The sequence below is a fragment of the Fukomys damarensis genome, unplaced genomic scaffold, assembly GCF_012274545.1.
Source record: "Fukomys damarensis isolate Sample0158 unplaced genomic scaffold, DMR_v1.0_HiC HiC_scaffold_27, whole genome shotgun sequence".
Taxonomy (NCBI): domain Eukaryota; kingdom Metazoa; phylum Chordata; class Mammalia; order Rodentia; family Bathyergidae; genus Fukomys; species Fukomys damarensis.
Genome location: NW_022900939.1, coordinates 15,506,125 through 15,527,959, shown reverse-complemented (window position 1 = coordinate 15,527,959; position 21,835 = coordinate 15,506,125). Strand labels below are relative to the sequence as shown.

Below are 21,835 nucleotides of genomic sequence, written 5' to 3'. Positions count from 1 at the left end.
TAGGGCTGAACTCTCTTTGAACTTTGGCCACACTGCTGGTCTCTCCAGCTCAGAGACGCTAAGTAGCTTTTGGTAGATTCACTCCACGGAACCAAGAGGGTAGGTGGGGTTCCAGCTCACCCGGCTTCTCTTTTCTGTCCAGAGCTATACAGATGACAAGGCCTCTGAAAACTGTATTACAGACCTCAGTCCACTTCCCATCTCCGGCCCCCTCACGAAGACCTGGGTGGACCTACTTCCAAACCAGCGCCCAATCTCAGTTTCCACAGAGGAAGCTGTCTTGGATGCTCTCCTGAAGATTGACACTTGAAAAATAAACACTTTAATTCCTGGGTCTTGAGCTCTGGGGACGGACTCCAGTGAGCCATAATTAACTCTTTCAAGTCTTCATGGTGTCCTGTGAATTGTAAAATACCTGATTCTTTATGATGTAACGCTGAATGGAGGCAGCAAGGAGGCCTTTGGGGCTAATTACATGTTGGAACGAGGTTAACGACATGCCGGAGATTCCTTGCGTGGCTTCCCTGACGTTCACAAGTTACCTGGCAACACGCTACGGCCACAGACAGTGACAGCTTTTAAACAAGGCAGAGCCTGGAAACTGGGTTCCACAGGCCCCAGACGTGATTTTCTAATTTAGTTCCTCCCCGGTGCCCCCACTTTGCAGGAATTAAAGTGATCATGATTTTAAATTGGTATGAAAAAAAAGAAGGCCTGTGGACACGGAGTCACATCTCCACGGGTCCCAGCTCTGTCTTACACATTTTGCAATAGTTGAATTTAGCCAAGGAGTAAAAACAAAGCCGACTATCTAAAGCAGATGCTTTTGGGCCAAGCAGATGACTGTCTACACAAATCTGCAAAGTGAATCCCAGTAAAATGCCAAACGCATAGGAATGATACCAGCCAATAAGAGAGCTCAACATTACAATCCCATCCTAGGGATGTGCGCGCAGAGTTATGCAAGGGATCAAAGAGCTACTTCTTTTCCCTCTTTCTACCCAGGGCCGGGCATCACCTCAACTGTCCCTAAAGGACCCCAGTCCAAGTTCAAGTGTGCCATGTGCAGCTGTGCTCACTCCCCAACATTCCCTACCTGGACGAGAGCCTCACTGTCAGGCTGGAGGAGTAAAAGGACCCACAAAGGCCTATTTTGTTCCTGGGGGGTAGTCCTGTCCTTTCGGTGTGGCCTCGGGTGCTAGGCGGGAGGCTGAGTAATAAACAGGAACTGACATCTCCCTTGCACCGGTGGAAGGACTGAGGCTAGCGCAGCTCGGACACAGGGCACCAGGACCTCTCTGCCCCCGTTCACCCTCCATTCTCCCAGCACCCGACACACGCGGGACCTACCTCAGCTCATTCGTCCCTTCAGGCTGGGCTGGACTTGGGTCCTCCAGCGTGGTGGTCATCGCCCTGCCCCGTGACGGCCCTGGCTGGATGGGCCCCTCCTCCTCAGCGAGATGGACACCGCATGGCTGCCTCCAGGCTGGCGGCGGCGATGCTTCCTCCAGGTGTCCCGGACCTGAGCAGCCTCCCAGGTGCAGCAGGGTCCTGGAATGGCAGTCAGCAGCTAGCTCTTCGCCCTCCACAGTGCTTAGATGTCAGCAGAGTGGTAGGTGAGAATCTTGCTTTGACAGGAGCTTCATGAGAGAGAGGCGCCGAGAGCCGGAGACCAAGAACCTGAATGTGTTGTCGATGGGCCCGTGTTCCTGGGGAGGTGATACTCAGCGTTCCCGGGAGCCAAGGAGAAATGTGTCAGACAGAGCTTGTCAGCACCCTGCCAAATAGTAATTATCAAAGCCTCGTGCCACCCAGGAGAGGGGAGGGCAATATTCTCATCCCCATTTTATAGAAGGGTAAGTGGAGGCCTGGGGAGGTCAGACAACCACTTTAGCCAGACAGTCACAGGCTAAACTTGGCCCTGAGGGGGACTGACTCAGAGGTTACCTCTGGAGCTTGGGTGAAGCCAGGCCTCTGGGGACAGCCATGGGCAGGTCTGCTCTGTGGCAGCCAGGATCTCTGACTCGTGGGGCCCCCCTGCTCTCATTGGGGCTGTGCAGGGTTCTCTGTGGTGGCTCCCTTTCCTCTGCCAGCTGTGCCTACTTGCCACCCTTATCTGCCTGTGCTCTCTGTTCTGGCCCATTTGGCACATGTGCAGAGCCAAGCTTCTCGGGAGGGAGCAGGAGCTGAGATACCATGCAAAAACCCAAACAAAATGAAATAGCCTCCAAACCCCACACAAAATAAAACAAAGCAAAGCAATTTTCCTTAGGCACTGCTTAGGAGGAGATGTATCCATGCTCTCTGCGCAGCATTCACAAAGTGTGACTGCTTATGAAGAGCTCCAAGACGCCTTCCTTGAGGAAACCTGGTTGGCTTTGCTTATCCCAGCACTTCTCACTCATCTCTGGGCAGCTTTTTCTAGTAACACTCATTTGCATACCACTCAGTGAGGGTTCCGCCAGGCACACATTCGGAAATCCTGATCCGGGCGGTCACCCCAAGGCACAAGGCTGTGCCTCTTTTGCCAGTGAATTCCTTATACCACCCACTCACTGCAGGTCCAGTGTGTCGCACAGAATTGAGTGGGTCTTCTTCCTGGTTTTAGGGTATGACGCTTGAGGTCATCTTTCATGTTCTTTTCCCAAAGCTCTTGCATGGAGCCAGCTACCGTGCCGTGGCAACCCCCCTCCCCCACCCCACGTTGATGTTTCTCTCATGTTTATCTCTCCTTTATTAGTCCATATCAAATTGTCCATAGAGAGGTCATCCCTCAGCACCCTCTCTAAAATAGCACTTCCTGTCAGAACGGCCTCGTTGCTCGAAGGGGACGCCATTTCCATCGATCACCAGGCAAATGGTGCTGTTTGGAACTGTGCACTATGGTGGTCTCTGTTACTCTCCGTGCCCACACTTCACGTTAGTGGTCTTTACAGTACCTTCCACTACTCGACACTACTTATGTATTTATTTGCTTATCAATCAGCCGTAGGAATCAGCGAATTGTTATATAGACTCTTCACTGCACAATATGGCTGGGGCAGACTCAACCTTGTGCAGTTTTCTTCATTTCTGTTTGGCTCTTTTTTTTTTTGGTACCGGGGATTGAACTCTGGTCCTTGCACTTTCAAGGCAGGCCACAGAACCGCTGAGCTAAATCCCTGGCCCCAGTTTTCTTCATTTCTGAATCCACACACAGATAGCAGATCTTTGCCCACAATAAGGAAGTGGAGGCAGAGGTCTAACCTGGCTCTGCCTTCCAAGCTGAGTGTCCTGAAGGGCTAGCAATGTTCTGCAAAAATGCCTTTATTCAGCATGTACAAAAGAGATATGTACTTGTCCATCTGTGCACCTGTGGATTATTTCCACCCTGAAGAGGACCCTTTGTCTACTGTAATCAAAAGTGCCTCATGCCTAGCCTCCCATCTCTTCCATAGAAAGTAAGCTCCACAAATTGGGTGACTATGAGTTATCTAAATCAAGATAAGTTTGAAATTGAATATGGTGCATGTATCAAGGGGCTGTTATTCAGACCAAGATGATTTTGAAAATGAATATGGCAATTTTTAATAGCAATGTAGGAAAAGAAGGGCAAACCAAGAAGGCTGTATGGTTGAGCAAAGTGGAGTATATGGCTGCCCTGTCCGTGTGAGAGGGACTCAGTATTGTTCAGTGCTGTATCTTCTTTTTCTGGGAGAGCACCTAACACATTGTATTTATGATAGGACAATTGAGAAAATGACTCCAGCTTTTTTGCCCAAACCGGGCTCCATACTTCAAGTATTTTCCCACTTTGAACTCATCCATCCACCCACCCACCCATCCATCCTTCATATACCTGTAAATATTTCTCTCTAGCATTTTTATGCTTTTCCTAGGGATTGGATTCAGAGCTTCATGGATGCTAAGCAAGTATTCTATGTCCCATCCCTCCAGCATCTTAAAAGGCATCCCATTTTCTTCAGATCTATCTCCCAAACTGTCTACACCTGTGAGTATTAAAAAAAAAAAAAAAAAGAATTTTATGTTGAATTCTTGGCAACACGTCAATATCTTCAGCGATATGGTAGAGGCAGAAGAATGAAGAACTCCAAAGAAGAACTTGCCAAACTTTGCTTAAGCTAGTGTTCCAAAACCACACTTGAGTGCAGCATGCTGTTGGGACCTCATGTGTCTCGTGGAGTTGGGTGGGGAACGCCTCAGGGAGTACCTCTCAATATGCCAAGTCCTTAGAGCCCACGACGTAGTTCTCTGTACTGAGGTCTTGCAAATTCATCTGCAGGAAACCCTAGGTCCTTCCACTCATTCATAAATGTTTCCTTAGCAGGTCCTCTCCCAGGAGCTGGGAGCACTGCTGGGGGACAAAGCCAACAAGTTCCTGCCCTTGCAGAGTTCACATTCTGGACTGCCATAATGAAAAACAAAGTCGACTTTTTGCTGGACTGGTCAGGGAGGGCCTCTCTGAGGAGGTGACATTTGAGGAAGGACCTGACTGACAGTGGAATTAGGAAAATTGGTCTGATCTCTAGTGCAGTTTTTTGCTAGATGTCCTCCAGAGCTTCTCGCACTCAAAGGTGGGACTTTTGGGAGGTGACAGGTCATGGGGGTGTGATACTCATCAGTGAATTAGTCCAGAGATGAATTTAGAGCTAAATGTGATGTTGGGAGGCAAAGCATGGTCAGAGGAGATGGGTCACTGCAGGTGTGGCCTGGGAGAGTCCCCTTTCTGGTCCTTCTGTCTGTCTCTGTCTCTGTTTCCTGCCGCCATGCCATGAAGGCACTTTTCCTCTGCCATGACACCTGCCTTGGAGCCAGCTGACTATAGACTGAGACCTCTACACACTGGAAGCAAAAATAAACCTTTCCTCCTGCTCCTCCTCCCCCCTTTTTCTGGTGCTGGGGATCAAACTTGGGACCTTGAGCTTGTGAGGCAGGTGGAGGAATCACTGAGCTAAATCCCTGGCCCAAACCTTTCCCTCTTTGATTTGTGGGTGTCGGGTAGTGTGTTTTGTAATGAGAAATCAACTAACACTCTCTATTCTCAGAAGACATTGCACGCACACCTGTGTGCCCCTGACTTTAGACCATACTTTCCCTAAAGTCCAATTCTGCTCCCCATGGAGCCCCTTTAGTTTTACTCCCTCCAGCAGCTTTCCTGGAGTCTTCTTGGGTCTCCACTGACATCTAAACTCCTCACCTCCTAGACTGCATCACATTTTATCTCTTCCCCAGGCTGCCTGGCATGACCTGTGTCTCTTTTTTATACCTTTTCTCAATGTATACATCTACACACATACTTCTGAATGAATACATGCATTCTGAATTTATACATCTGGAATGCAAGCCACCGGGTACATTGGGAGTTCTATCCATGTGTGTTCATTGGTGATGAGTATATATTCTCCACCATAGGCTGGATGAGGAATGGAAAAGGGCTGCTCAACATCCCAAATTGGACCGATGGCATGGCTTCCTGAGGAACTATGTGGAGAAGGAAGATCTTGATGCTGTGTGTACAGAATGCTGTAATCAGTAACAATCCCTCTCTCTGACTCTGTCTCTCTCTCTTTCTCCCCACCACCTCTGGAAGGCAGAACGTAGGTACATCTATTTGCCTTTTCTAAGCTAGACTCTGAAGAGCTTCAGTGTCATTAAATGGGATTGAGTCGTGCAGAGGGTGAAAGGAGTTTCAGGTAGGAAAGTAGGCAACGTATCTCACACTTGAGTGCCCAGCAGGAAGGGGTGCTAGACAAGAGAGGGCCAAATGAGGAGACAGATCCTTTCCAGCTTCATGTTGCTTTGGCAGGGGCTGGCTGCAGGAAAGTTTTGGCCCAGGAAAGCATGAAGGATGAAAGAACTTCACTTAGTCTCAAGATAGAGACCAAGCCAGGGAGCCTTGAATTGATTATGTATCATAGTATTAGCACATAGGGAGTTTTTAGCTTCCTAGCTTTACAGGGATAAACATTTGAGTGTGGGGTTTTTTTAAAAAAAGAAGGAAATATCTTTTAATGGGATCTGAAATCAGTAGTAACCAAAAATAACCAGGAAACAAATAAAAAGGGAAGAAGGCACCATAATTTCCCACCATGAACATGGTTCCCTTTGTGAGGAGTTCATTCATACCTCCAGTAAATATTTACATGGCGTCTCTCATGAGCCAGGGTCTGGGATTGGGGCTAAAATAATGCACAAAGCTGTGAGAACCTAAGAGGAAAATACAGGACTTATTTTGTTAATGATAGAGCATCGTGGGCTGGAAGGCAGCACCCCCCTCCAAAAAATAGGACCAAATCCTAATTCCAAGAGCCTATGAACATCGCATTATAAAGTCGGAAGTGAATACTGTGTTGAAGGCAAAGTCTTGAGAAGGAAGAGTGAGTGTGTCTTGGATACCTGGGCAGGCCTCTGAAGCAGTCATGTGTCCTGGCAAGGGAGGCAGAGGGAGGCAAGCAGGCATGTGAGGGAAGGTGAGGAGAAGAAGCTTGTGGTGTGGAGGCAGAGTGAAGCTGTTCAGACACAAGTCAAGGAAAGTTGGCAGCCACCCACCAATGGCCAGGACCAGAATCTCCTCCAGGGTCTGGAGGGTGCACGGCCATACTAGTGTCCCAGTCTTGAACTGCTGGACTGGCCTCCACATCTGTGAGAAATTTCTGTCGTTGTAAGTCATTGAATTTGTGGTAATTTATCATTGGGCAGTATCTAATACACAAATCAACATGTATTCTCTGAACAAGATGGAGATGAGGCCAAAGAACAAAAATCATAAAAATTTCACCTGACATAATTAAGTATTCTGAATATCTTTCCACGCCCTTCTGGTCTTCTCTGTGATTTGAATGAGTTCCATCCTATCCTGCCTAGGGATGTTTCATCCTTGATTTAACCACTTTCCTTGCATCTGGGGTCCCGATGGTTCCCCTTATTCTACTGCCGTAAACACCACTGCATGCTCTCTTCAATGGTAACTTCTGGGGCCAGCAGGGGAGGGCAGGGCACCTCTGCACAGTGCATGTCCAGCATGAGTCTCCAGAAGCCCAGCCAGGGCAGCTGTGACTGGCAAGGGTCTCTGGGGAGACAGGAGGTAGGGAGATTAGGTATGAAGGAGTGCTTGCAAAACCCATAGAATTTTTTTTAAAAGAATAGGATTAAGGAACTATTTATGTGCCAAATGAGAAGAAAGCATAGGGTGTTTTCTACTTTGGATCCAGAGAAAAATAAGAGATGACAGCAAATATAGATTTGTGGATATGCAATGGTATTGCTTGGAGTAAACGTTGCTAGAAACTGCTGTTGCTTCAGCCTGCTCCACCTATGGGTTGAAACTCTAGCAAAGTCATTTGCTGTGGGAAGCACATCCTTCTTTCTAGGAGCTACGGGGGACCAAGTGGCCTTCAGAGGAATTTGAGACTGTCGCCAAATATCCCATGGAAAAGAATATGCATTACTTTTGCAATTGGGAAAAAGAGTGTTTCCTTTGTATGCAATTACTCTCTGTGTCTCCGTATTTCCATTTGGTGGGAAGGGTGACCTGAATTGGTAGGAGGAGCAAAAATTGGACTTGAGTTTAAAAAGAAATGAATGAAGTCAGAAAACGAAATTTGGACACATGATACAACAGGGCCAAACCTTGAATATGTTGTGCCAAGGTAAGATATTATAAGTGAAGATATAATGCAAAGTCACAAAAGGACAACTATTGTACAATTACACTTTCATGGGATACCTAAATATCAAATTCACAGAGACAGGAAGCAGACTGGTAGTTGGGGGGCAGTGCAGGCAAACTGGGGGGTTATTTTTTGATAGGTACAGAGTTTCATTTCGGTAAGTTGAAAAGGTTCCAGAGGCAAGGACCACTGGTGTTACAACATTGTAAATGTACATAATGTCACTGAGCTGTACACCTCAAATAGGTTGAAATGTTAAGTTTTATGTTAAATGTATCTTACCATGATAAAAAGACAAAGAAATGACCATAGCTGGTCTAGGGATTTTAGATAAGGAGGAGTGAAAAGAACAGAGGGCTATAGGAAGAACCAAAGGGCTGTATAAACAGGAATAATAGAACATGTGTTTATGTATTAAGGACTGTGCTAAGTGCTTGGCCATCCATCCCGTGACTGCAGATCAGTGAGGTTCTAGCAGCTTTCTAAGGTAGCCTTAAAGTCGGAATCATGACCTAGGTTCCATGTGTCTAGAGTTTGCTTTATATTCCTGGGGCCTCTGTGACTGCAGGATGGGCTTTGTATGTCTATTCCACTGAATCCACGTAACAGCTGGTTCAGTTGGTCATTATCTCATTTCAGAGATGAGGAAACTAAGACTTGGAGAGTAAGAGATTTGCCCAACTGTACCCAGCTCGTGATCAGAAGGTCTACCTGGATTGGAAACTCATGTAAGGTTTTCTTGGGCTTAGACCAAGGCCCAGCAAGATGTCTCAAGCATTCTGGTTTCAGTTTGACTCTCTGCTACAATGGCAGAAGGAGGTTGTTTGCTTGTGTTTTTCTTTGTTTGTTTGTTTGTTTGTTTTTGGTACTGGGGATTGAACTTCTTGTGTTTTTCATTACATCATGGTTTGTTGTTTTACAATGGTCCTGGCTTGTAAGTCTCTTCTCCACCTTCTTAGAAGTGGTGTAATTCCTAGAATGCCCACCCTCATTGTTTTTCTGTGGTCTCCTGACACCCACAGTCTTCCCTTGATAAATAAGTGCTCCTGAGATATGGTATAACAGTGATGTACTTACTCGTCTGTCTTATTCACTGGGTCATAAATTCACTGGGTCATAAACTGCAAGATGGTAGAGGATGGAGTCTTTCCAATTTATCTCCCTACCCTCAGTGCCTAGCATTGTGCTCAACTCCTAGGAGGGACTCATTAAATATTTGTTGACACAATGTATAATTAAATCAGAGAGGCAAAGGAAATGCTATTAACTTTTCAAGATAAGCCTTCTCTGGCTTGGAAATGAAATGATCTGGGAAGAACATTAGTGAGTTATTGCTTGACCTTGGTGTGGAGCTCTGTTCACCTGAGATCTAGGGATTGATTGAGCCCTTGCTCAGTGCACTGACAAAGCAGAAATAAGTATGACAAATCTCTGGTTGTAAGGAGCTTATTATAGTCTTGAAGTGTGATGCGGAATTATACATGGATCTTATAAGCAGTGCCCCAGCGAGTGACCTGAAGAGAGATGAGATTTCTGGACAAGGCCAAGAACAGAAACAGAATGATGTTGTTAAGAGCACACTCTGCTTAATGACTGTGTGACCCTGGCAGATTACATAAACTCTGGAAGACTCAGTTTCCTCATGTGTGAAATAAAAGGAGGGGCATCATAGATTGAATTGTGTCCCATTAAAAGATGTCAAAGGTCTAACCTCCCATATCTGTCTGTGTGAGCTCATTGGGAATATGGCCTTCACAGATGATCAAGTTAAGATGAAGTCATTAAAGTGTCATTGAGTTAAGTACTAACCCCGTATGACAGTTGTCTTCATAAAATGGGGAAAATTTATACATAAAGCTATGTGCTTAAAGAGGACAGACAGTATATAGACATGGTAAAAGATGAATATTCTCAAACCAAGGATGCCTAGCGCTACCAAAATCTCTGGCGTGGAACAGATTCTCTCTCACAGGCCTGAGAAGGAATCTATCAGGCTGATGCCTTGTTTTTGAACTTCCAGATGCCCGAACTGTGAGGGAACAAATCATTATTGTTTGGGCTACCCAGTTGATGGCACTTTATTATAGCAGCCCAGCAAACTAACCTAGAAGGCAACAATAGTACTTGTTTTGTGTAGGTGGGGGAATGGGATAATTGAAACATGTGCTTAGCGCTGTCCTTGGCACATAGTCAGTGCTTAGTAATGGTGAGCAGGATGAGCACTTTTGCTTTGGAGGACTCCACAGGGAACCTCAGAGAAGGGAAACTTTTGGACTAAAGCTTGAATGTGGGGTAGGGTGTGGGTATTGGAGGAGCCTGGGGATGAAGAATTCATAAAACTTTCATGCACAAAGACATGTTGGTCCCAGAGAGGACATGAACCCAGCCCTTAGGTTCTTGTCTGTTGGCTCAGGGGCAAGTAACCACTGGTAATGTGGAGGTCTTTTCTCTTCTGGTAACAGTCAGTTCTTTTTCCTTTATATAAGTCACTCCACCTTGCTCCAGTCACTTTGCTGGTCTGTCCTAGGCTGGTCACTTGGAGTTCTCCAGCATCCCAGACACAAGGACGTGTCCAGGAGGGGTTTATGCCAAACAGGGACAATCTGAGTTCTCAGTGGGCATTAGTGTATATGCTGAGAAAGGTAGAATACCCCTTTTGCTGGGATAAGGAACAGTAAGCGCAACAATCTTAGCGATTTTTGAGGACATTTAATGTTTGCACAGAGGAAGCCAACTATATGGGATGAGGGAAGGAGGCAAATACACAAAGGGAGCTATGTCTGAGAATAGGAAAGTGACAGAGGTGGATGGAGGGGGGCGAGTAGCTACAGAGAATGCTTTCTAGTCTCTACTTATAAGGACACTAATTCTATCATGAAACCCCATCTTCCCCCTCATATAAACCTAATCATCTCAAGTTCCACGTCGAGATACCACCTCACTGGGAGTTAGAGAGTTAACAAATGACTTGGGGGGGGGACGGCACAGTTCTGTCCACGGCAGACACATATTGAGCATTTGCAGTTTTATAGAAATAACTAGATGGTGTCTTTACAAATTGGTTTTGACTATATGTTCATAGAAGTCCTGGCGACTGATTGAAGATGATTGGTGCTTTTTGCCCTTCTGTTGATTTCTCAAAACAGATACTATTTATATTTAGAATAGTGCCCGGCACATCATAGGCCCTCAAGCAGCTGGTACATAAATTATTTGAAGGAGACTCTCACTCCCTTCTCCTTCAGTGTTCCTGCTTTACTAAACTTTCCCTTTCATTTACTGAAATTTCCCACTCTTTCTTTTCTCAGGGCCTTTGCATATACTCACCCCGCTGCCTGGAACACTCAGCATCCATCCAACGACAGTGTATGGGGTACTAATTGTGTCTCAGGCATTTGTGTATATGCTGGGATACGCAGTGAACAAGACAGACTTAATTTCTGTCCTCTGGGATCTCCCTCTGGTAAGAAATAAACAAAAAGAGAGTAAGAAAAATAAGTGCATAAAATATATACATGAAGCAAAGAGTTATAAAGAGAAATAAAGCCAGAAAAGGAGGCGAGGAATGTGTGTGTGTGTGTGTGTGTGTGTGTGTGTGTGTGTGTGTGTGTGACTGGCACTGCAGCAGATCAAATAGCTTCCACCCCCTTCAGACTCTCCCTGAGCCTCTGGACTGGGACAGTGCTCTCTGCTTTCTGTTCCATGGCCCCTTTACTTCTTTAGTCATTACACTCATAGATGGATTTACTCCACAAAACCTGTCTTCCGTGGTGGGCTGAGGCTCCACAAAGCCGTGTATCTTCTTGTTGAACACTCTATTTCTACCACCTAGGACCGTGCCATGTCCATTCATTTGATGACCTTTAAATGTTTCCTGGGTGACCAGATGAGTGAAGAGGAACATTACTTGGAAAATACACCGTGCTTTTATTTGCTGTTTGCACACAGGGGTCACATGCGTGAGATGAGTGGTGCACACTTCGCATCTTTGCTCATTGCACATACAGTATCAGGAACTTTTTGGAGGCGAAGAATCAATAAGCAGTGTTGCGGAATAGCTCTTCCTCAACTTGAAGGTGCCCATCAGACACTTGCAGGTTATGTTTCCCAGACATGATGCAATAGTAAGTCAACCTCGCATGCTCTTGTAATACAGCATCGACACGTCTCGCGTGGAGCACCGGCGTCTATTTTTTCTCCCTCTGAGCCTAGGTAGGATCATGACCATGACGGAGGTGACACTATGTGACATTATGCCACATTCGTCTTGGAATGTAGTCACTAGACTCCATCGAGATGCAGACCTTGTCCTGGGAATCCTTCTTGGAGCAACTGAAAAGAGCTCCCCCTTCTCCTGAATTTGAAGCTGGGAAGGTATATAGCCTCTGAGGATGCATGATGTGTTGGAAGAAGCAGAAGTGAACCACGCAGAAAGACCAAGTCCTGTTGATTAAGACCCTTCAGGTAACCATGACTGAATTCCTCTTAGAGTTTTTCAGTTAGATGAGTCACCAGATCCCTGTTTCCATTGCGAAAGCTAGTTTGGGTTGGCTCGCCATAACCTGTATGGGAAGAGTCACGACTAAAACGGTGGGAGTAATCTTGGCAGCCCGGTGTTTACAAACCTATTCTGTGAAGCTCTTCAGTGCTATATGGAAAGAAGGACATTGCTAATCCTCTTCCGCACAACGAAACGCTAGCCCTTCCACGCTCCAGGCAGCCTCAGCTGATGCTTCCGCCCTCTGTCTCAGTGACCCCTGGTTTCCCGGCTGCCCTGGCTCAGGGTAACCATCCCTGACCAAGGACAGGCCTGGCCCAACCCAGGGGAAGCCCTTGGAGCTTCTGAGCGACTCATCTTGAGCAGAGCTCCGGGTTTGCCTGGAGACTCCAGAGGATCTGTTGTGTGAGAAACTCTAGAATTTGTGTGAATAAATAAATTGGAATGCAGCGCCAGTTTGGAGCGATTAAAGGATCCCGTGAAAGCTGAACCTCTAGAGAGACGCTTAGGCTTCTATTGAATAATCCCTGAAATTCAAAGGGCAGAGGAGCAGCCTCTTTTGATTTGAGCACCTGTGCACACCCACTCTGCCCCCTTGGGTTCCTGGCAGGGGCTGCGCTCCTCATCATGGTGGCCACCCTCGGGCTGTTTCCTGCCCCGCTGGACGTGCCTTCTTCCAAATTCCCCCAGATATTTGGTTTGGGGCTTGGGCTGGTTACTCCCAGTATGTGGAGACCTGCCTCCTGGGTCTTAGCAGATGGCATGGATAAAATTCGTCTTTTAAGGTGACTCGTTTCTCTTCTTTCATTTAACAGGAAGTGGTGGTGTTGGAGGCTGTGCTTTGGAACATGCTATTCCCTGTGTCTGGAATGTTCTTCCCTATGTGCCTCTCTTCTCCAAAACCCATTCTCCTTTTGGGGCTATCAAAGACCATATTCTTAGGGGACCCCGCTCTGGTCTCACTCTCTTCCTCAGGCCTGTTGGGTTCCTACCGCTGTAGATCTTCCAAACTCTATGCATGCTTTATCTAGTGAATTTCTGTCCCCATGTCTGGCACAGTGCTTTTTAAGTCTTTGGTGGTGATGTTTCAGGACTCAGAAGCAATGATATCAACTCCTATTTCTTGGGGACAGCCTCTAAAAATGGCGCAGTGAGACACATGGAAATTCTATGGGCTCCAACTACTGGAATATCAATCAGGAAGTCTTCTTCCTCCCTTCCCAGAGGAAAAAGTGGCCAAAAGATCAGGATTGGAAATCCATTCCTTCCCTAGCAGTGTAATCTTGGACATGTAGCTTAACTTATCATCAGTTCACTTTCCTAATGTATACAGTGGGGTTAATGATATTGCTTAGTGTTTCTGTGAAGATTAAATGATCCATGAACTTTCACAGAAGAAAATTGTAGTAATGTTTAGCTATGGTTGCTATTATAAATCAATAAAAAGCTATTCAACCCTTAGCAAGAGACATGGCAGAGTTTTAGGTTTCCTGCCCTCCTGGTGACTTGAAAGCTGCATCCAGTCTTTGCCCACATAATGTATATTCTTTCATCATCTTATTTTTCCACTCAACAGATATTCAATTCCTGTCTACTCTCTGTCTGCAATATTTAAGCTATTACATCTCCCCCAGTTGTGCTGTGGGAATCTGGATTAATGCTGGGAAAGTATTTTATAGTTTTTGCTGAATGATGGATTAGCATTCTGGATGGTTTATTTCTTTTCTAGAATTTACTTTGCCAGCTCCCAGCTCTGTGGTCAGGGACAAGTGATCTTTTGCTTCTCTTTAGGGGAATGCTAAGGGTGAAAATAATACTCCTGTTTCTGCTATCTTTTGAAATAGAGGGACTGTAAAGACAGCTTAAGAGAGGAGTGTTTGGGTTCAGACAATAGTTTCTGGCTGGTAAGGAATGAAACCACAAGGATTAGGAGGTACATTTCGCATTAAAAAAATAACAAAAAACAGGATCAAGCAAAGGATTTAACTCATTATTGTACGGGGCTGAAGTTCATTATTCATGATCTAGTTTTCAGCTACCATTATACTACTGTATAGGGTACAGTAAACACATTTGGCATGTTGAAGGGTCTTGCAGGGATTCAGAATATAGCATCTGACTCTGCCTGACTAAAGGGAGAGGAGCATTGATTAAATGCAAAGCCACAATTGCAAAATAAGATTCTATAAAGCAGAACTCCCTCCCCCTTAAATTCCCCTCTGCCTCTTAGATTCTTAGAATCCCCCACTCCCATGGATTCTGTCCACCTGATGAATGGCAAGCATCATACAAAACTCAGGCAAGTGGTATTTTAACATTGTGAATGCTTAGTCTGCTAAGAGTTTAAGGTCAGTGGCTTATATTCTGCTAAATCGGGGTTTGATTACCATCTTGAGGAGGATGATTCCTCTTTTCTTGAGACTGCCCATTGTAGTCCCCCTAAAAGCCAGCAGCAACCTCCAATTAGCACAATAGAAAATGCCTCCACCTTCTTACAAGTTCCGCAGAAGGACTGCACCACCCCAAGAACCCTTAGTAACTACAGCAGTCTCTGGTAGGGCTCCTTATTTGATAACAGTATGGAGTTGAACATAGCACTTCCCCCACAGAACTGGAAGCTAGGAACCCTGCATAGATCCCCTCCAGATTTTATTCTGTTACTTTTCTGTGCTTGGAATGAGGCTTGGCCCTTATCACTTCTTAATAGATATTTTCACTGGGTTGATGGAAAGTCTACATAGTAATTATAGCATCAATTTCATACAGTGTAGTCAAACTGAACTGTGGAGTGTTTTGTAGGCAGGCATGGTATTCAACACATTTAAAAATAGCATTTGGACAACTACTGATCAATCAGAACTTACTATGGAGATTCCAAAAGACCCCACCACCACACAGCCAGAACAGCAAACTCTAGTTGCTGGCTTATGTGATAGTCCAGGATACTCCAGTGATAAGCACAAGGTAGGCCTGGAATAGTGAGACAAAGCAATTGTCTGCCAGCAAAATTTTGATAGCAAGCAAGGCAACACTAGACCACACTTCAGAGTATGAGTGCAGAATGTAGAACACAGAACCTTTTCAGGACACCCTGGTAAACTTTACAGAACATTCTCTTCTGGTTTCCAGCCTTTCTCCCTTCATTTTTCCGGAAGTCTCTTTTCCTCTTAGTCAATGGCAGCCAGATTATTCAAGACACAGTGAGAAAGGATTGAGGTTCATCTTGTATGTCATGAGAGTAACCTGTACATGCATGTCTTCAAGACCTCAACCAAAAGATTTACTACCCGGGCAAAGCCTTCTAAGTCCCTTCCTTCCTGCCCTTCAACTCCTATCCTTTGGATGAGTAGTTCTTCTGTTGAGTGTCCTAGTCTTCTAGCCTCCAGATCATGGCTGAGCAGTTAATCCTGTAGGAAAGAACGGGAAAGGGACCTGTTTGGATTGCAGGTGATCAGGAGTCCTTGGATTTTAGTACTGTCTTTTCCCTTACTAGCTGATCAATTTTAGGCAAAGTGAGAAAAAGCTCACACTGACTTTGGGTGCCTCTGGACAAATCATGTGACTTTCACCAGCTGCATCAGCTATAAAAATCAGGGCTCTGCCTCAGCTGCCCTTGAGAGCTCTTCCTGCCTGGAGCTCTTTGGTCTCATTTCTTGCTGTGGGTGGTGGAGGCGGAAAGCACACTCTTACTTCAGTCCATGCTTATTGATTAATCAGCACCTTCCTCCCTTACTTGCCTGGCACCCTTGGGCTCCACCCCTGAGAATCCTGGGCTTGGTCCACTTTCCTTTGGCTTTAAACAAAGGGTCTCCTTGTGGGTGGAGCCTCCTTCCAGAGACCTCATCTCAGAAGGCCTCCCTCTTGGAATTTTGGCGGTATCTCTTTCTTTCCTCTTGACTCTCACCCTTGAATTTCTGTCTCTTTCTCTCTCACTGACTCACTCAAGCTCTTGCTCTTTCTCTCTTCTTCTCTCCTATTTCCTTCTCTTCCTCATCAGACCATCTGCTCCAGACCTCACCAACTCACCAATTTCAACTCCAGGGACACCAAAGTAATGAAGGCCCCCATCTCCGTGGTTAGACTGCTGCTTTGTTAATGTGGATTCTCAGGAAACTCACTTCTATTTGCCTTAGTTTCCTCACATACACTCACAAATCCCCACCTCTTAGGACTGTTGCTACAATTAAATGAAATGACACATGTGAAGTACTCAGAGTAGTTTCTGGCAAGTGGGAATTGCATAATGTTAGTTATTTCTCTTTCTCCCTGCAAGTTGAATTGACCCATTGACTTATATGGGTATAATAAAGTTAGTTAGTAATCTGAACTGGAAAATTTGCATTATCTTTTCTTGAGCGTTTTGAGCAATTTCTTTGCTTAGTTTGCTTTAAGTTTCAGCCACTGGTCCCTTCCCTTTCCATGGATGCATACATACTCCAGCATTACTGAACTACTGGGACTCATTGGAATCTCTCCTATTTTCTTGCCTTTACCTTTGGCTGGCATACTTTTTCCCCAGCTGGCCTGTTTTGTCTTTGGTAGTGGTGTGGCAGAGGGAACCTCTTGCTAAGAGATGCTTCAGGAAATGGCTTATATTCAACCTCCTCCAAGAAGTCTTCCCTGATCACTGCCGTGCTCCAGTGCAGTTAAACCTCTCTCTCTCTCTCTCTTTCCCTCACTCCTTCCCTCCCTTCTTCTTGTCTCTGGGCCTATGATGAGGCAGAACATTGTGGTGGGGTGTTTGGGGAGCAAAGATGCTTACCTCATGATGACTGGAAGGAAAATGAGGGAAGAAGTGTCAACCAGGGGCATGCCTTCAATGACCCACTTCTCCCAAAGTTTCCTTCACTTCCCCAGAGCCCAACACACTTTGGACCCGTAAGTGAATTAATCCATTCTTAGGCTGGAGGCCTCATGATCCAGTCAACCCCCACCACTGCAATGTACACCTAGGCTTCAATACATGGGGCATCTGAGATCCAAACTGTAGAAACACCCTCTGTAGATTTCATTGTCACAGGGCTTGTATCATAGTTTCTGTATCATTATTTCTATTTACTTGTCTGCCTTTCTAAATGTGATTTCTTGAGAGCAGGGGTCATGCTTTATCCATCTCTTGTGTCTTTGGGACCCAGCCCAGTTTTTTGGTCCATAACAAGTGCTCACTAAATGCTAAATGAGTGAAGAGGATGGGAAGAGACCTTCTGCACATTCAACAGAGAAATCACAAAGTTGCTGTCCCAAAGAACAGTTATTTTACTGAGAGGAAAGTGTCTCTGTTTGAATTTATTTTTACTTTACACCCAATTTTAACAAATTTGATTTTTAAATAAAAGGTCCATGGCTGACTATAAAGAACAGGTTAGCAGAGCTGGGGGTGAAGCAGCTGTTGGAGGTAAAAATAAGGATAGCAGAAATGACAACCTACCCTCTCAGTTTGAGAGGAATAGAAACATCACAGAAGCCCGACTGGGTGCTCAAGGGTTGGATTGTGGAGGGGATCGGCCATACCTAGGCAACACAGCACTTTCCTACAGTCCAATAACTGACAGGCAAAAGGGATTAAAGAAGGCAGTGGAGTTAATATGAGAAAAAGAAAAAATGGAAACAAAGTCCTTGGAGATAGGGAGAGGTGGAGGGGTTGAAGGGAGGGCAGGGGAATGGGGAAAAAATAAGAACCAAGATGGATTATGTCAAGGTGCAGATTTCCAATGATGAATGTCTTTACACTGTATACCTTAAATATCGCAATAAAATTAATTAAAAAAAAGAGGAATGCCCTGTTACTGGGAAGGTCAATTCTATTTTGCATCTCTGTTTAAGAGCATAAACATTGAAACCTATTGGATTTTCCTTTGGCTGTCTGGAAATGATATGAGACTCTTGATTAGTTAAGATGTTACTTGCATTTTAGTAAAAAAAAAAAAAATGCATCTCAGGTCTGAATGTGGTTCTCCAAGTCCATAAGTACATTTGGTGGGAAGGCCATCTCACCACTAACCATCAGAAAGATCCATAGAGGATATCTTAGGATATTGCCATCCAGCCAGTCTCCTCTTTGGAGCCCAGGGGTTCCTTATTTTCTCTTACAGATCGGTGCTTGGGTGTGAGTGGCATGGGAGCTAAGTTCCTCCCATCCACTGTGCTCAGCCTCCTATTTTCAATACAACAAGCTGAGTGTTGAGCAAGGTTTGTTTGAAGGAGAGTCCTCAGAACAAGTAGGTAGTCACAGTGATCCTAGGGCAGTGATGCGAGCATCCAGAGGAGGTAGTGAGACGTGCCTCACTGGCGGGAGTTAGCGTCTCAGGTCCTGGGCTTCACCTCTGTGTACCTCTGCTTTCCCATTTGTAAAATGGAGATAGCAGTGATCTGTCTCCCTGGGTTGCTGTGAGCATTAAATTAGTCAAAAGATGCCAGGTGCTTAGAAAAGTATCTAGCACGTAATAATATTATTTATTATTCAAGAAGCTTCTCGATCAAGCATGCCCTGCAAGGAGTGAGTCCAAGTGTTAGCAATTGGAGTTGTCTGGGTTCTGTAGAGAGGGGCAGGACATTTTAGTTGGAAGAGCTAGGGAAGTAAGGTAAAAAGGTCTATGTTCAGGTACCTGCTCAGAAGCTACACACAGGAACTACACAATACATGGGGAATATGTCTCATGCTGCCAGTGTGGCCAGAATTTAAAGGCAGAGGGAGGTGACAGGGAACAACTCAGGAGGAAGTGAACAGTGCTGTGACTCTGTCTCATCCACCTTTCTCAGGAACCTGGACTATAACTGGTGATGTCTTTGGATGGTTTGAGAATGATGCTCTGGTAACGCATGGAGGATAAAGAAATCAGTAGGAAAAGAGAAGGATGATATGTGTGGCTGTTTCAGAGACAAGACTCAGAGGGTAGGGCATGAGGCAAAGGACAGGGAGAGGCTGACGCTGAATCTGGAATTGGCTGGCTTGGGCAACTGGGTGGATATGATGCTGTTCATCAAGATAGAAAAGGCAGAGGAGGGGCAGGTTTGGGTGGGGAAAGGTGATCAGTTCACTTCTGGGACAGATTGAATTTGAGGTGCCTAAGGGAAACGGAGGTGGAGACACCTAACAGGCAGTTGGATGGCTGAGAAGGAAGCTCAGAGAAAAAGGCAGAGCTAGAAATACTAATTTGGAAGCCATCGATTTATAAATAAGAAAGAAAACTTTGGGTGTGGTGGAGTTCACTCAGGGAGCAAGTGTTAAGTGAAGGAGAAGAGAAACAAGAATGGAACACAGGGGATCTCAAGAGCTGAAAGGCAGACCCAGGAAGGAGTTGGCATGGGGGAACAGAGAGGGGTGGCCATGTGAGCAAAGCCTTTGGACTGGCCAGATAAGACATGGAAAAGCCTTCCCAGGCCTGGCCCGCCCTAATAATTTATCAGGAAAACATTACTGCTTTCAAAGGGCAAGAAGGGATTTATGGTCTTGGAATCAGTGTGCTTGAGAGTTGGAAAGAATCGTAGAGATTTTATGCTCCACTGGTTTTAGAAAAAAGTATTCAAAAGAGTCAACTCTTAAAATAAAAAAAAAATCCTTGTGCCCAATCCCTGCAGATGATCAAGTGATAAACATAAAGCTGTCATCAGGGAACTTGGGCTGATGGCTTCCCTCAAAATGTCTTGGAGCAGCTCAAGTACCCCGCTTTTTTCTCTTTTTATTGAGTTTATTGGTACAATCTAGGTATACAATACAGTTACGTTCATCATTGGGATCCTGTACCTTTACATAATAGGTCTTGATTCTCATTTTTTCCCCTTGTCCCTGCCCTCCCTTCACCCTTTCCTCCCTCCCCATTTAAAAACACTTTATTTCCATTTTTTTCAGTTTCTCATATTTTTTTCCTCTCCCTTATTACCTTTCCCCCACCCTTCCCACTTTCCCTACATCTTTAGCCCTTTACTTCCTATTTCACATTATTAATTATCTCATTAGGATTCTGTGTACTATTGTAGTTTTTCACACCAAAGAAACTATTCAGTATTTCAGTTAAAGAAATCTCTGTATGAACATTAAAAACAGGGAATCCTAAAATAAAACTAAAAAGGAAAGTAAAAGAGAAAAGGCAATGATGTAACATTAAAATAATCCTTAATTCTGGAGATGAAAATGGTCCCTGAACATATTTAAATAGCTTCTTGCTCTTATAGTCTTATCTTATTCTTTTTTTCATTATTTAGAGAATACTTTATTAGTTTCTGTAATCAAACCCATGTAGATGTGACCTTACATATTTAGTACGATGTGTTACCCCTGTATACATGGAAAAAAAAATTAAAAAATTAAAATTTCTAGACCAATATGGCTGTCCATTTCTGTACAATGCCAACTCAACACAGTAAATTGGGATGACTTTTTCCAAAGTTGGCAGCACCGTTAAAATTTCCCAAAATTCAATTTATATATATATGTATATATATATTTATATTTATATAAAAAGACTAATAATTGTATGTTATACATCGATAGCAGCAACAGCTTTTCCAGGTTCTGCAGTCATCTGAACAAAATTATAGACATTCATCACATTCCATTAAAAAAAAGCCAAACCAAACCAAACCAAAACAAAACAAAACAAAGAAAAGAATAATATCCAGCAAAACAGCAAAGTTCTGTTGCTGTTGTGGTACCTGGCACCATTTTTTTTATTAGCCTCTTAATCATCATCTGGAAAGAGAACATTCTAGAGTAATATCATTAAATGTAGCTCTGATAAAGCACAGTCCCTACTATGTATCATAAAGCAGGTACTAGATATTTTACATTCATAGAGGTATGATACAGTACTGTCCTACATCAATAATACTAGATTCAGTTTTGGTTTGAAATTTACTTTGTCTGCAAATAAGATTGCTACTCCTGTTTTTTTCTGGGCTCCTGTCACATGGAGAATTGTTTTCTATCTTTTCACTTTCAGTCTATGGGCTTCTTTTTGCACTAGGTGTGTTTCTTGTATACAACATATTGTTGGATTTTGCTTCTTATTCCATTTTGCCAGTCTATTTCTCTTGATTGGTGAGTTGAGGCCATTGACATTGCTGGTTATAACTGATATGTACTGACTTATTATTGACATGTTATTGGCCTTTTGTTGACTCTTTTTACTTTTTCACCTTCTCCTTTTAATTTCTTGCCTTGCCTATTTGATTTGCTCTGTTGGGCCTCATGGTGTTGTTGCCTTCATTGTCTTTTTCTAGGATCTTGTTTAGAATTGCTTGTAGTGCTGGTTTGGTATTCATGTAGTTTCTCAGGTGTTCTTTGTCACTGAAGTGTCTTATTTCCCCATCCATTTTGAAAGAGAGTTTTGCAGGATACATCAGTCTAGGTTGGAGGTTGTCTCTTTTAGTACTTGAAATATCTCTCTCATTCCAGGCTCTCCTTGCCCCAAGGGTTTGTGTTGAAAAGTCTGCTTTGATTCTGATGGGCTTTCCTTTGTATGTGATTTGTTTCTTTTCTCTTACTGCTTGTAGTATTTTGTTCTTCTGTTGGGTTTCTGGGATCTTGATTATTATATGTCTAGGTGTAGATTTTTTTTTGATTGTAGCTAGTTGGGGTCCTATATGCCTCAGTTATCTGAATGTCAAATTCTTCCCCTCTGTTTGGAAAGTTTTCTGTCATTAATTCTGCAAACAGCTTTTAAAGTTC

The 21,835-nt window shown here is 44.4% G+C and overlaps 1 protein-coding gene and 1 long non-coding RNA gene across 3 annotated transcripts in view; one reads left to right on the top strand and one right to left on the bottom strand.

Annotated features, from left to right (window-relative positions):
* The window catches only part of Elf5 (E74 like ETS transcription factor 5), a 39,412-nt gene extending 37,011 nt beyond the window's left edge, over nucleotides 1–2,401 (bottom strand). The window contains exons 1-2 of one of the 2 annotated variants that reach the window (XM_010612606.2): nucleotides 1,948–2,401; nucleotides 1,351–1,551 (exon numbers count right to left, since the gene is read on the bottom strand). In XM_010612606.2, the coding sequence (XP_010610908.1) occupies nucleotides 1,351–1,551; nucleotides 1,948–1,988 (242 nt within the window). In that variant the 5' untranslated portion in view covers nucleotides 1,989–2,401. Of the gene's footprint in view, nucleotides 1–1,096; nucleotides 1,254–1,350; nucleotides 1,552–1,947 lie in introns of those variants that run through there. The other variant, XM_010612611.2, reaches the window with a different exon arrangement.
* Nucleotides 2,402–11,900: 9,499 nt separating this feature from the next.
* The window catches only part of LOC117283513, a 53,227-nt gene continuing 43,292 nt past the window's right edge, over nucleotides 11,901–21,835 (top strand). The window contains exon 1 of the long non-coding RNA XR_004514524.1: nucleotides 11,901–12,134. This is a non-coding gene — a long non-coding RNA (uncharacterized LOC117283513). The remainder of the gene's footprint in view (nucleotides 12,135–21,835) is intronic.